General features: G+C 50.6%; 1 protein-coding gene across 1 annotated transcript in view; it reads right to left on the reverse strand.

The window, feature by feature from the left end:
• Nucleotides 1-12,976, reverse strand: part of LOC134019554 (ankyrin repeat and SAM domain-containing protein 1A) — a 29,198-nt gene that overhangs the window by 1,268 nt on the left and 14,954 nt on the right. Inside the window, exons 5-14 of the mRNA XM_062460513.1 lie at nt 6,522-6,818; nt 5,708-5,783; nt 5,440-5,541; nt 5,265-5,351; nt 4,952-5,121; nt 4,678-4,728; nt 3,779-3,920; nt 2,637-2,683; nt 1,520-1,637; nt 317-686 (exon numbers count right to left, since the gene is read on the reverse strand). Of these exons, the coding sequence (XP_062316497.1) occupies nt 317-686; nt 1,520-1,637; nt 2,637-2,683; nt 3,779-3,920; nt 4,678-4,728; nt 4,952-5,121; nt 5,265-5,351; nt 5,440-5,541; nt 5,708-5,783; nt 6,522-6,818 (1,460 nt within the window). The remainder of the gene's footprint in view (nt 1-316; nt 687-1,519; nt 1,638-2,636; nt 2,684-3,778; nt 3,921-4,677; nt 4,729-4,951; nt 5,122-5,264; nt 5,352-5,439; nt 5,542-5,707; nt 5,784-6,521; nt 6,819-12,976) is intronic.

The following is a 12,976-nucleotide window of genomic DNA, read 5'->3' on the forward strand; positions in this document are numbered from 1 at the left end:
ACCTCTAGTCGTGAAAGCTCTGTGTGGTAAAGCTTGACTAGTATATGTACTCTGCGGGACATCCCTCACCCTGTGATTCCTGCTGACGACAGCAACATGTGTGAGTGTGTATGTGACAGGTGACCTGCTCTGTGTTGTTGCTGACAAAGCATGCAGTCTAACGCTCCACACCACAAGGGCCGGGGTCCTACGCAAACCTGCCATTAACACTATCCTGAGGTTTGGAATAAGGTGGGGGTGAGGCAGGGATGAGGTGGGGGTGAGGCAGGGATGAGGTGGGGGTGAGGTGGGGGTGAGGTGGGAGGTGGGTGGCGACAGGGGGGTGAAGCTCTGAGGCGCAGCTCTGAGGCGCAGCTCTGAGGCGCAGCTCTGAGGCGCAGCTCTGAGGAGCAGCTCTGAGGGGCAGCTCTGAGGGGCAGCTCTGAGGAGCAGCTCTGAGGAGCAGCTCTGAGGAGCAGCTCTGAGGAGCAGCTCTGAGGAGCAGCTCTGAGGGGCAGCTCTGAGGAGCAGCTCTGAGGGGCAGCTCTGAGGAGCAGCTCTGAGGCGCAGCTCTGAGGAGCAGCTCTGAGGGGCAGCTCTGAGGAGCAGCTCTGAGGAGCAGCTCTGAGGAGCAGCTCTGAGGGGCAGCTCTGAGGAGCAGCTCTGAGGCGCAGCTCTGAGGAGCAGCTCTGAGGCGCAGCTCTGAGCTGCGTTGGGAGCAGGCGTGAGCAGGGCTTTAATCCATGTTCCAGGAGGCAGCTGCTTCCACATGGAAATGAAGAGGAACAGGCTCAACTTCTGTTCCTATTAGAGGCCACATCTTTATCAGCCACAGTGTGTGTGTGTGTGTGTGTGTACGTGCATGTGCACGTGTGGTTGTGTCAGTGTGTCATTCTGTATCAGTATATCCTGCTCGTCTCTACACAGGTCTGTGAATGTGTGTCTGCGTAGAGGGGAAGGGATATGGAAATGTGAGTGTGCAGTCAGAGGTTTATATGAGATAAAGAAACGAATAACTTATGATAAAGTGAAACAGACACAGAGAGCAGGAGAAACAGGGTTACAGTAGACTGCCTCAGTCCTAATGCTAGCCTGTACTGCACTGCCCGTTTGAGGCAGAAATTAGGTTCTTGGATAGAGCCATAATACAATCTGATCGAAGTTATGTTCCATATTGCCAAGTAAATGAGTTTCTCCAGTTTACTTGCCAAAGAATGTCAATCAGCCTGTTCTAAACAAGCCTAATCCAATCTGCTTCTCAGGAATGTCAATCATGCCTCCCTTCCAGCGCTAATCCAGCCCAGCCAATCTCATCACAAATATGGATCTCTCACATTACCCGGACATGCTTGGGCTGGGATTCTGCTAGCTAGGCATGTCCCTCCGCTCCCCACACTAACTCTGTTTCTTCTCTCCAGGCTCACAGCTTGGTACTAGGACTGATGAAGGCTATAGAGTTAGTCATGTTAGCGATACCTGGTTTCCAAGCTGCCTGCGTGGGTTTGTTTTACAGCAGAAGGAGATCTGAGGTGGAACTTACCTCCAGGGGCTCTCTGGCCTGTCCTCCCAGGCCCCAGAGGTGCAGGTCCGGGGGGGTGCAGGGTATCTCCCATCTGGCCTGGGGGACGCAGCTCAATGGGGGCGGTGGGCTTCCGTGGCTAGGGGACAGAGAGCAGGGGTGAGCTGTCACTCACAACAATGGGACCGCCCGTCCTCGTGTCAGCCAGCCAATCCCATAAGAGCAGGCGGTAAAAAATGTAATCTAATGATTGCCAGGTTTGAATTAGGCAGTCAGTCTGTATATTAAGAAGCAGAGCCTCCATTAGTGCTGCCAGAGGACAGCTTGAGGCAGCATCATCTCCGATATGGATTGGCTCAGACGGCCGCTGATTAGAGCTCAGAGAATGCCAAGAAGCTGGTCGCTTCTCGTTAGGAGACGCAGACCGAGCGAAACAGACCAGGGTGGATGTGATGGTAGCATGTGGAAGGCAGCCCTAATAAACCCTCACCTAACTGGATCATAAAATTGACGAGGCAATATAAATAGATATGATAGGATAATAAATAGCCGGGACAGCTTTACAGGGACCTCCAGTTGCATCTAAAGAGACGAGGCCAGGAGGGAGGGAATTAGAGGAGATGAAGAGTGCAGGAGAGAGGACAGGATAGAGGAGAGGACAGTAAATCTTGTAATGTCCCCGAGGTGTGGTTTGACCGGTTAGCCACTAAATATAGACCCAGTAGATTGACAGTAGAGGCGGGTCACACAGCCATATGGCCTGTTAAGGGGGCAAGTTGGGAGGGAGATTTACACTCCATGTGGAGAATACATGTTAGACACATATGGCTAACTGGCAAGATTTGATTTTACACCCGAATCCAAGCAGGATCCCTGAGAATCTCTTTTCCCATTTGTCAATGTACTTAATCTATCCCTGCATGAGGCAGGAGGAGAGATCAGTTCAACACCCTGACTACCTAGTGCAGGACTTCCACTCAAAAACCTAACCAATCCATGCATATACACTTATGATGTCTTTCAGAGGACAGGGGTGAGATGCTACCATGACTTATATCTATCAAACCCTCCCCCAGTATGTGCATATGGGTAGAATAATAGGGAACACAGCACTGGAGGAGTGAGGAGAAAGACATACCTGAGGTAGGAGGCTGTTGGAAGACATGATCTTTTTATCCTTTTTATCTAGAAAAGAGAGAGAGAGAGAGAGAGAGTCAGAGAGGGATACAGTTATGGTCTCACTAGCCAGTGGTGACATTATGCAACGTGATTAGCGTGAGTCTACATATAACAAAATATGAAAATGATTAGGCACATGGCAGAGTTTGTCCTGGTTAAAATTGCAAGGGTTGAAGGAGTTATAATGACATTACATGAATACACAGTGGCCTCCCTTCATAGAAACTCAAAGATAAATATGTAATATATGTTGATTAGGGGACAAAGATAAACACATTTCACCATGAAACTTCAAAATAACTTCTGAACAAAGGGAAAAGATTCCTCCGCCCTCAGACTCCAGACCAGTGACTATGTGTCCGTGACGTTAACATCCTAGCGATTCAGACAGATCTGGATGCCCAGAGGGGTGCGTTTAAAACCCAAATCAACAGCTATGGATCACAACAGCCTGCTAATGAAATCCCTCTTAATACAATTATACTGCTTGCCATTCAGCATCCAGCCCGCACCCTGGTGAGAGGAGGGGAGAGCAGCTGCAGTGTGGGTCTCGGTACGGACCAGTTGGCTGGTCTGAGCCAGGAATCCAGCAGCCTCTCCTACTGATCAGCCTGGGGAGTTGTGGGATCTCCCCCGGTGTGCACGTGTCAAGGTTAGCGGCCAGAGGCTCAGGGTTACAGGAGGCCAGTTCAAATGGGGCAGCATTTAAGGAGCAGTGGGGGAAATAACCCTTGAGGCATCCCCCCCTCATCCCCCTCCTCCCCGCCCTTCCAAGTCCCAAAACCGCTCTGTAATCCTGCTAGGAATGAGGGGTCGTGGAGATCTGAGCAGGAGGTTGTAAAGGGAGCATGGGTAGCTTGTGTGTGTGTGTGCACTCGTGTCCTACAACAATAGAACCGAACAAGAGCAGACTCCCCCAAGAGTCAAGAGTAAGGCAACACACTCCTGTGAGGTATTTACAGTGTGTGGAACAACACTACAATACTGCCCCCATCCATCATGCCCTCCCTCTGGCCACCCTGTACTGTGCAGGGCTGTCTAATTTGTGTGTGTGTGTGTGTGTGTGTGAGAGAGGAGGATGTTCATCCTCTCCTCTCTCACTGTGTCCTGTCCTTGTACCTTTCTGGGCTGGGGGGTCCTGGGAGGGCGGGGGTCCTTTGGTCTGGGCAGACAGCAGCAGCTCGTAGGTGTGATCCTCCTCCGGGCCCCGCCTCTCATCACTACAGCTGTTAATGTGCAGGGCCTGGGGTGGGGGGGGACAGGCGATGAAACAAGTCTTATTACATGATGTTTGAACTGGGTGTCAATCTTAAATCTGAGCCCCTTGCAAAGAATATCTCAGTCAAACTCAGAATTTGACATTTGTTCACACATCAGCCCTGACTCTCAGATGTGATACAGCCCATCCAGGGCCAGGCCTGAGAGCGACCACATCATTTAAGCAACAGTGGATTTAATAAATAACACAGTCATGTAAGAGTCCTGGCACTGGCAATTACTTTCCATAACCACAGTTCTTTCTTTATAGTGTCTCTAGCCTTGTCTGTCACAGCCAGGATATTGCCACACAAACTCTGTTCCAGGATTGGTTCCATCACTGTACCCCATTACCAGAGCGGCTCCTTTCCGCTTCACTTCATCTCCCACATCACTCCTTCTCTTTCCCCATGCCGCACTCAGATGAATACTTATGAGGGAGTTGTTTGATTTGAACAGACGTGGAGAGAATCACAGGGGGCGCAGGTACGTTTAACTCCGCCCCCATGTCCACCATGACAGACACAAGGTAATAGTGACCGAATTCTGCCAGAGAGCAATTGATTTGGGGATTTTTGGAATTGTTTTATTTGAATTTGGATCTTTATGCAACCACAGCCTGAAGATACTTCTTCAAGCCCTATCTGATCACTGCATACATCTTGGAGGAAGTGTAAGGAGTGGGGAGGCCCTCCTACTTCTTCTCCTCACCTCTGATCTCAGAATCAGAATCAGAAGCTCACCTCGTCCTCATGGCCTGGGGCAGGGTGGGTAGGGTGGCCCAGACGGTCTTTCTGTAAACGAGACACAATAATAGAAGCTCAAACATGCACAACTGAAGCATAAAGGACAAACGAGCTCTAGTCCACTCCCAGCCAGTCATGTGTGGGTAATCGTCACCCTCTAGTGGAGAATCAGGACTTTACATCCAGACAGACAAATACACCAAAACAAGGGAAATATATCTCTAGTATTGTCTAATGTATATGTGTGTGTGTGTGTGTACAATGTGCTAACCTTGCCAGCGTCACTGTCTGGCCGTCCAGAGTCTCTGTCAGAGGACTTGCCACTGGCTAGGCTGTCCAGGGAGTGGCAGGACGTGGCTTCAAACAGGGCCTCATACGGGCTCTCCTCCTCCGGCCTCAGGGCCAGCCCTGAGATCAGCTCACTCACCTGCTCCATCTCACCTGCAAAACACACACACACACAGGGGTCATTGAGGTTTTCATTAAGACACTGGAGAGCATAGGGATCTTTGTATAGACACTGTCTATACAAAGACGTGTATAGACAGCAGAGGTCTACATGTGTTCAGGGGTCTACAGTGCACCTTTTTTCCTTGGACTGGGGCTCTCCTGAGGTGGGGGGACTGGAGGAGGAGGGAGGGCTAAATCTGGAGGATTTCCGCTCAGGTGACCTACAAAAAAAAGAAATCAAAGTCACACCGGTGGGAGGGAAACCATGAGAGTGACCTCTGCAGAGCACAGGGGAAGTTCTCTCTCTACCTTGGATGAGGGCAGCTATCTGTCGGCTGTTCTGAGAGGGCATCTCTCTGACAGTGTCCAGCGCTGTGAGGCCCTTATAGTCCACCACGTTCACATTAATACCTAGACAGCACAGTGGGGAGATGAGTATGCAGAGTATACGGTTAGGACAAGAGTATATGATATGTCTTCAGCCAGTACATTGCATTCAGCATGCGTTTGTCCTCCAGAGGTTCTCCAGTGTGAGGTTTGTAATGAGTGGAGGTGTATGGTGGTGTCTGGGTCTGACCTGCCCTCAGGAGTTTCTGGACAACGTCTGTCTTCCCATAGAGAGCTGCTTCATGAAGGGCACTGCCCTTCTCCGTCTGCACGCACGCACACACACACACACACACACACACACACACACACACACACACACACACACACACACACACACACACACACACACACAGACAACCACCATTAAAAATGAGATCAATAGGAGCCGTGCTAGCCTGCCACAACCCAACAGAGATCAGAGGCAGGTAAAGAGCTCCACGCTGCCCTGGCCTGCTAGCTCTGCAGGAACACACCACTCTAACCAGGAAGCAGAAGCTTGGATGGCTATTTATACCCGACCACACCGGTGCCCTTCACTATGGACAATAATCTTGGTTGAGAAATCAAAGCAGATCATTTTCCAGCTCAGAGGAGCATGCTAATTAAAAGCTGTAGGACGCAAGGCCTGAGGGCCTCATATCAGACCCCCTAGCTGGACTACAGAGAGAAGAGGAGAAGGAGAGTTGGAGAAGCGGCCAGATAGAGGGCACAGAGCGGTGGGAAGAAGGGGATCACAGGCTCCACCAGGGGGAGCAAAAACATCATCTGCAGTCATCAAAAAAACACATTTCCCTTAAGCCTAGTCAGTAAATGTAAGCCCATACTGCAGCAAAACTACTGGGGCAGATTAGGGTGTGCTACAAGATTTAGGCCATAACAGCATGTTGTTAATCGAAAATTACATTAGGGGTATATTTTGACACACAAATACACACACAAGCACAGCCACCAATGCAGACCCATGACGAAACACAGGGGCGTAGACACACACACACACACACCTCGTAGTTGATGTCCATGCCGGCGTCCAGCAGCACCTCCACCACGGCCAGGTGCCCGTTGCGCGAGGCCAGGTGCAGAGGTGTGTGCTTCTTGGTGTTGCAGCTCAGCAGGTTGGGGTGGGCGCTGAGCAGCAGCTTGACCACCTCCAGCCGGCCGTACAGGGCGGCCAGGTCCAGGGGCGTCTCAAACTTGTTGTTGCGCATGGTGGGGTCCGTCAGCTCCTCCAGCAGCAGGCACACCACCTGGGTGTGGCCGTACTGGGCGGCACAGTGGAGCGGCGTCTCGTTGTCATTGTTCTGGTGGGGGGGTCGGGGACATTAGAACACGGTGAGTCAACAGGGAGGGAGGGAGGGTGGAACAACAGACTAGAGGGTGTCTTCAGAAGGGTTAGGCAGGGGTTGATAGATGGGACCCCCGGACAATATCGGCAGTCACAGAAGAGCATGAAACCCAGGAGGAGGGGGGGGGGGGCTTCGCTGGCTGGCCGGCTGGGTGACTGGCTGGGTGACTGGCTGGGTGACTGGCTGGGTGGCTGGCTGGCTGGGTGGGTGGGTGGGTGGCTGGCTAAACAGGCTAGCTCAGCATGGGGCTTGCGGGATGGTGAGGTGGGCAGCTACTAGGCTACATGGTAAGGGGAAGGGCATGTGGAGAGAACTAGACTACTTATCACCTCAGATGTGTTGTCATTCACACCTCAGGTGGGGCTGCCAGCTACCCCCGCCTCCTCTCCTGCAGACCCAACACCTGCTCCTGACAACAGCAAGGGCTTCACCACCATGACTAGACAGAAACATTTAGTGAAAGGTCACCTAACAAGACACATTATTTAGTGAGGAGAGGGTGTTTCCCGGAGTGGGGAGTGGTTCATGCAGTGACAGACAGGGTAGTGTTGGCGGAGGTGAGTGCTGTAGTAACACATAGAGCAGGCTGAGTGTGGGACAGAGGGAGACATGCGTTTGGACGTGTGGCGACAGAGAGCAGATGCTCTCAGGGTGACCCAGTGAGCTACAGTGCTGGAGGACCCAGGCTCAGTGTGTCAGCCAGAGGAGATGGAGGACTGGGATAGGGTTAGAAAGAGGCCTGGCTAGTGAAACGGGAGACATTTTGACAGGCCAAGTATTGCACAGCAATCAGGTACACTGGATCCCGTAAAGTAAAGATTCTGTCAACAGTTAAACCCCCTTCAAAGTGGAATGCTATTTGTATTATTACTCTACCACCAGTGGCCAGCAGGAGGCATACACTACAGTTCATGAGCTCAACTGTTAAGCTGAACAACTGCGCACATGGCTAAAACATGGTCAGACCAAAGTCCCTGTCAATAACATGCTTTCCACGTCACCACAGGAATGTGTTGTCTGAGGAACGTCTTCAGTGGCTGACATGGCAGGCAGCATGTACTCAATAACAGGTGAAGGAAGGTATCTGCCCTGTTACGGTAAAATGAGATGCACTACAGAATGCTCTATGGAATTCACACTACTGAACTAACCCACTTCTGAGCACGCTAGCTCCTTTGTGCCAGTCAACACTGTGTGTTCGGGCGTGGCAGTGCCAGCCTCCGTGGGGAGGCCAGGCCCAATGTCAGTCATACCACCAACGCCTCAACCACCTAGGGGCTGCTGACACCAGGCCGGAGAAAACCCGCCTGTACGGATGGTGTGCCATGTTGGGAGCCTCCCTGAGGGAGATGTCAGCTGTGGCTCTGTGCTGCCAGTTAAAAGACGGGTCAGTGGAGGGTGGCCGTTTTTTTTAGGGCAGCCCCAGACAGGTGTTGGCCCCTCCCCTTTCAACTGGGCCAATCTGACGCCAGATGGGATCAGCAGGTAAGCCAGCCCCATTGTTAATGGTGGAGACAGAGCGTGGGGGGAGAGACAATCAGAGCAGGTCCCAGCTTGAGTCAAGAGAAAAAGGAGGTGCCCCTGTGCCAGAAAAGTAACAAAACAATAAGGAGAAAGAAATGAACGGAAAAATAAGATAGATAAAGAGAGCGAAATGAAGCGAGAGAATGAGAAAGAGAGAGAGAAAAAAGAGAGAGGCAGGCTAAGAGAGTGGCACTTGCCTGGGGTGAACTGTACAAAACAAACATCATAAGAGGAAGGAAGGCCAGGAAGGAAAAACACCATAACAAAACCCTTTATTTGTGACTGGAACCTTTATTTCCTCTCTTCTTTCATTCTGAGATGCATGCATGTTGTACGTGCCAATATAACAAACCGTTTCTTTCAAACACTCCTGCTAAACCTTGCAACGAAAAAACGGAATCTCTCTCTGTCCTTCTCTCTCTCATGCATCTCTTGCTCCTTGCTGCTTCTCTCTCTCTCCTGCAGGAGAATGGCCGAGCCACACACAATGCAGCATGCCGCCTCACATCTGTGACGCACCATCGAGCGTTTTGTCATCATCATCCCTGGCAGCTTTTTAAAGAGATTTACTCTGCGCTATTAGATGACTGCAGCCAGCAGATCCACACACGTGCTGCTCTGATTACATCAACTTCACAGTAACATGATTCACAGCCCAGTGTCCATGAGCCTGGCACAGCCGGGATAAATCTCTCCTAACATCCGTATGAACACAGGCCTCTAACACCCAGCCTAGTGACTGTGCAGGACTGAGTGATGTTGGTCTTCAAACCTGGACCAGGTCAGTGTGTATCCTTACATGACCCCCCTCCCTCCTCTGGGCTGACATGGCTGAGAACCCTCCCTCCTCATCTCCTGCTGTGGCCAGTCCGAGTACGCCTGTGTGTGTGTTCGTGTGTGATTGTATTAGCCATGGGTGGCCTCTCTGGACCACGGTGGAGAAGCAGCATGACTCAGACCTGCGCTGCAGCCTCCAGCTCCGCTCCACCCCACCACACTACGGCACACTCCGGCACTAGGTACCACGTGAGACAGGATACACACACACACACAAGGATTGAAAAATATGGTTGTGGTCCCCTCTCACACACACAACCCAAGATCGACCATCTGATCGTTATCCACAGAGCTGAGTTTAGCTGGATCAACGTCCTGGCTGTGTTTCCTGAACAGCACCATCATCATGTTTACACTGAGAAAGTCCTGATCTAACCTTCCTACAAACCATTGAACTGGGTCTTTTCTCCCGATCCAGAGTTGCTGATGCATGTCAGACACACGGATCTAGTAAAGTGAACACTAACCATGAACATCTGGAGATTACACTGCACTCTGAACTGTTGGGATGCTACTCTAGAATGTTCCTGAAGAGGGAGGGATAGATGGAGAGAAGGAGGGAAAACGAGAGAGATTGAACATGCAGCTTCTTCTAGGGCTGAGACGCTAACGTACTGTGAATAGTGACCTCTGTCACGTGACGAGCTCGCTGGTGGAGCGAGGGAGGCGGTTACATCACGCTCTGGCCCATGGGGCTGGCAGTGGTAGTAGGGGGCGGGGCTGACCAGCTGTTGTAGCTGTGTGCCAGAGGGCTGCCTACACCACTGCATGCAAGTGGCCACAAGTCCCCCCCCCCCCCCCCCCCCTCTCTCTCTCTCTCTTTCTCTTTCTCTTTCTCTTTCTCTTTCTCTTTCCTCTCTTTCTCTTTCTCTTTCTCTTTCTCTTTCTCTTTCTCTTTCTCTTTCTCTTTCTCTTTCTCTTTCTCTTTCTCTTTCTCTTTCTCTTTCTCTTTCTCTCTCTCTCACTCTCACACACACACACACAGTCTATACCATGCAGGCTTGACGTTGTATGCACACTCCAAATCCTGCATTCTGACTCAGTAGCAGAATAGGCCGAGCCCAGGATATTATAGAAGGGCTGTAGCCTATATATTCTATAGGGCAAGAATACTGCACAGCATTATATACTTCACCAGTCGTATGTGATTGAATCAAACACATGAAACATGCTCGTCTGGAGACAGCCTGGAGACTGGAGATACCATCTCTGGCCTCTCCCATCCATCCATCTATCCATCCACCCCCCCCTCTCCCTCTCTCTCTCTCTCTCTCTCTGTCTGTCGCTCTCTCTCTCTCTCTCTCTGTCTCTCTCTCTCTCTCTCTCTCTCTGTCTCTCTCTCTCTCTCTCTCTCTCTCTCTCTCTCTCTCTCTCTCTCTCTCTCTCTCTCTCTCTCTCTCTCTCTCTCTCTCTCTCTCTCTCTCTCTGTCTCTCTGTCTCTCTGTCTCTCTGTCTCTCTCGCCTCACTGGCCTGCAGCAACAACGGGATCTAACAAGGCAGCTACACACGTGTCTAGGAATATGCAGAAAAATAGATGAGGCCCATTCAGACAGACATGCTCCTCAGGGCTGCTCTACTGTATGTGTGACACTCGCACATCTCTGCATGACAGGAAGGGGATGGAGGGATGAGGGATGGGGGAGGAAGGCTGACATGTTGTGTGGTAATGTTTAAAAGATGGACTCCAGGGGGCTGGGAGAGAGCCAGTGAGACTACTACCAAACCGGGCTGTTGGATTAGCCTCTTCCTGACATTATGGGATGGCATAGTTACAAGGAATATTGTATTTTGAATGTTTTCTCACTCCGTTCCATTCAATATCAGGTGTTTACATCAGTCTGGAGCTAAAACATGCCTGACTGAACAAGTTCACATTCCACTGTGATTAGGTATGGTTTTAGCTATGTCCTCTGGTATCAGATCATCACAAGCCAAGTGCCAGGTCGATAAGTTACCTAGCGTACTCTGTACATCAGAAAGCCATCTGGAAATAGTTTATAGTGATGAATATGAGCTTGTGACTGACTGTGTGTGTGTGCTTTGAGTCTGTTTGTGTGTGTGTCCATATGTGCTGCTCAGCTAGATGGCCTGGTCTGGAGGACTGGACAGGTAACCCATATGTTGATACAAGGATTGGCAAAGATTTCCAAGCAGCATTCACCCAAAGAGCACCTGTATCATAAAACTGACGAAAACCTGTTTTCCTAGTCAGGGAGGACAATAAAACAGTAAAAGGATGAGTCAGTGTTGTTGTGCATATTTTCAAACAAACCTAACTGGGTCATGTTGAGTTGGTGAGATGAGTTACCTCAGGGAACCAGGCAGCCTGACTGAGCTGCTTCACTCATGTTGCAGCTATTGGAATGGCATCAAAGTGTCAGGCTGTGGAGACAGTCCCACAGGGAGGAGCAGCAGGAGAGGAGTATTGCCACACTAGGGCCAGGACCAGGGGGGTTGAGAGGGGCATGCATGTAGAGCCACTCAAGGCTGGGCTGCAGAGCTCCTCTGTGGGGTACAAGGTGTACTGACAGCCCCCTCCTCCAGCCACCCTTGTTCTCTCCCAACTCCACACCCACCTTTCCTGGCACTCCCCTCTCTCTGTCTCTCCCTCTCTCTGTCTCTCCCTCTGTCTGTCTCTTCCTCCCTCTGTCTACCCTCGCTCCAGTGGGTCACTCACCACCGCTGCACGAGCAATCAGCCGTGACACGGTTACTATGACAACATCCCACCTCTCCCTCTCTTCCACGGTGAAGGCTCACGAGCACAAACAGAGAGAGTGAGGCGCGCACACACACACACATGAAAGAGGCTGGCATGCTCTCCCTGATGCTGATGCAGAGAGACTGGTACAGGGGAAAGCTCCCTCCCTCCCTCTCTCGTATCCTCCCTCCTCGAGTGTCGTTCTCTAATTCTAAACAGAGAGGGTATAAGAGGCAGGGTGGGGTGGAGCCCAGAGACCCGTGGTCACATGATGCCAGCAGCATGACCGGTGCCACAACATCCAGACTGCATTCATGTCTCTGATTAATTCATCACATAACATCAATTATTCAGCTCTGTGACCAGGTAGTGGACCCGCTACTGTCCCATCAGCTGTACACTGACACAGAGCTTCACAGATTAACACGAGGTCACTGCCAAAAAATACTGAGAATGTAGAAAGACTATCCAGTGTGAAGTACTGTTTGTCTGGTCAAATAACGTTGCATGGCCCTTTAAAAAAAGCCTCTCCATTTAAGCTAAGAGGCTTACTCGAGCATACAGGAAATTTGACACCATTCAAAATAGAGCCTGTCTTCATATACAATTGTTGAACTATTCCCTCCCTAGTGATGGTGTTGTGAGGGAGGTGGTGACTGCAGTATGTCAGAGCTGGAGCTGAGGTGATAATAGTTAGGTTGAGAAGCTCAGCAGCTCCTGGGAACAGGAGGCTCTCCTCGAAGCTGCTCTGGTTAGGTAGGCGTTAATGATGCTGGCCCTTACGACTATGTACTCAGCCCTGCATTAACAAACGTGTGAAAGCATGCTTACAACAACACTTGTATGTCGAATTAGAATAGTAACAGATTTTGGGTAGGTATAGCTCTGTGGTTAGAGCATTTGACTGATTGGGATTTAAACCTTAATCAAAAAATTGCAAGTTCAAATCCCCCCTGGACTGTACATAGCTTTGGATAAAAGTGCCTGCTCAATAAATACATTACAATTGCTTTTATGAGTTAGAGTAGACACAACCCAACAGCCATACTAG

The sequence above is a fragment of the Osmerus eperlanus genome, chromosome 4 (assembly GCF_963692335.1).
Source record: "Osmerus eperlanus chromosome 4, fOsmEpe2.1, whole genome shotgun sequence".
In the NCBI taxonomy this organism is placed as follows: domain Eukaryota; kingdom Metazoa; phylum Chordata; class Actinopteri; order Osmeriformes; family Osmeridae; genus Osmerus; species Osmerus eperlanus.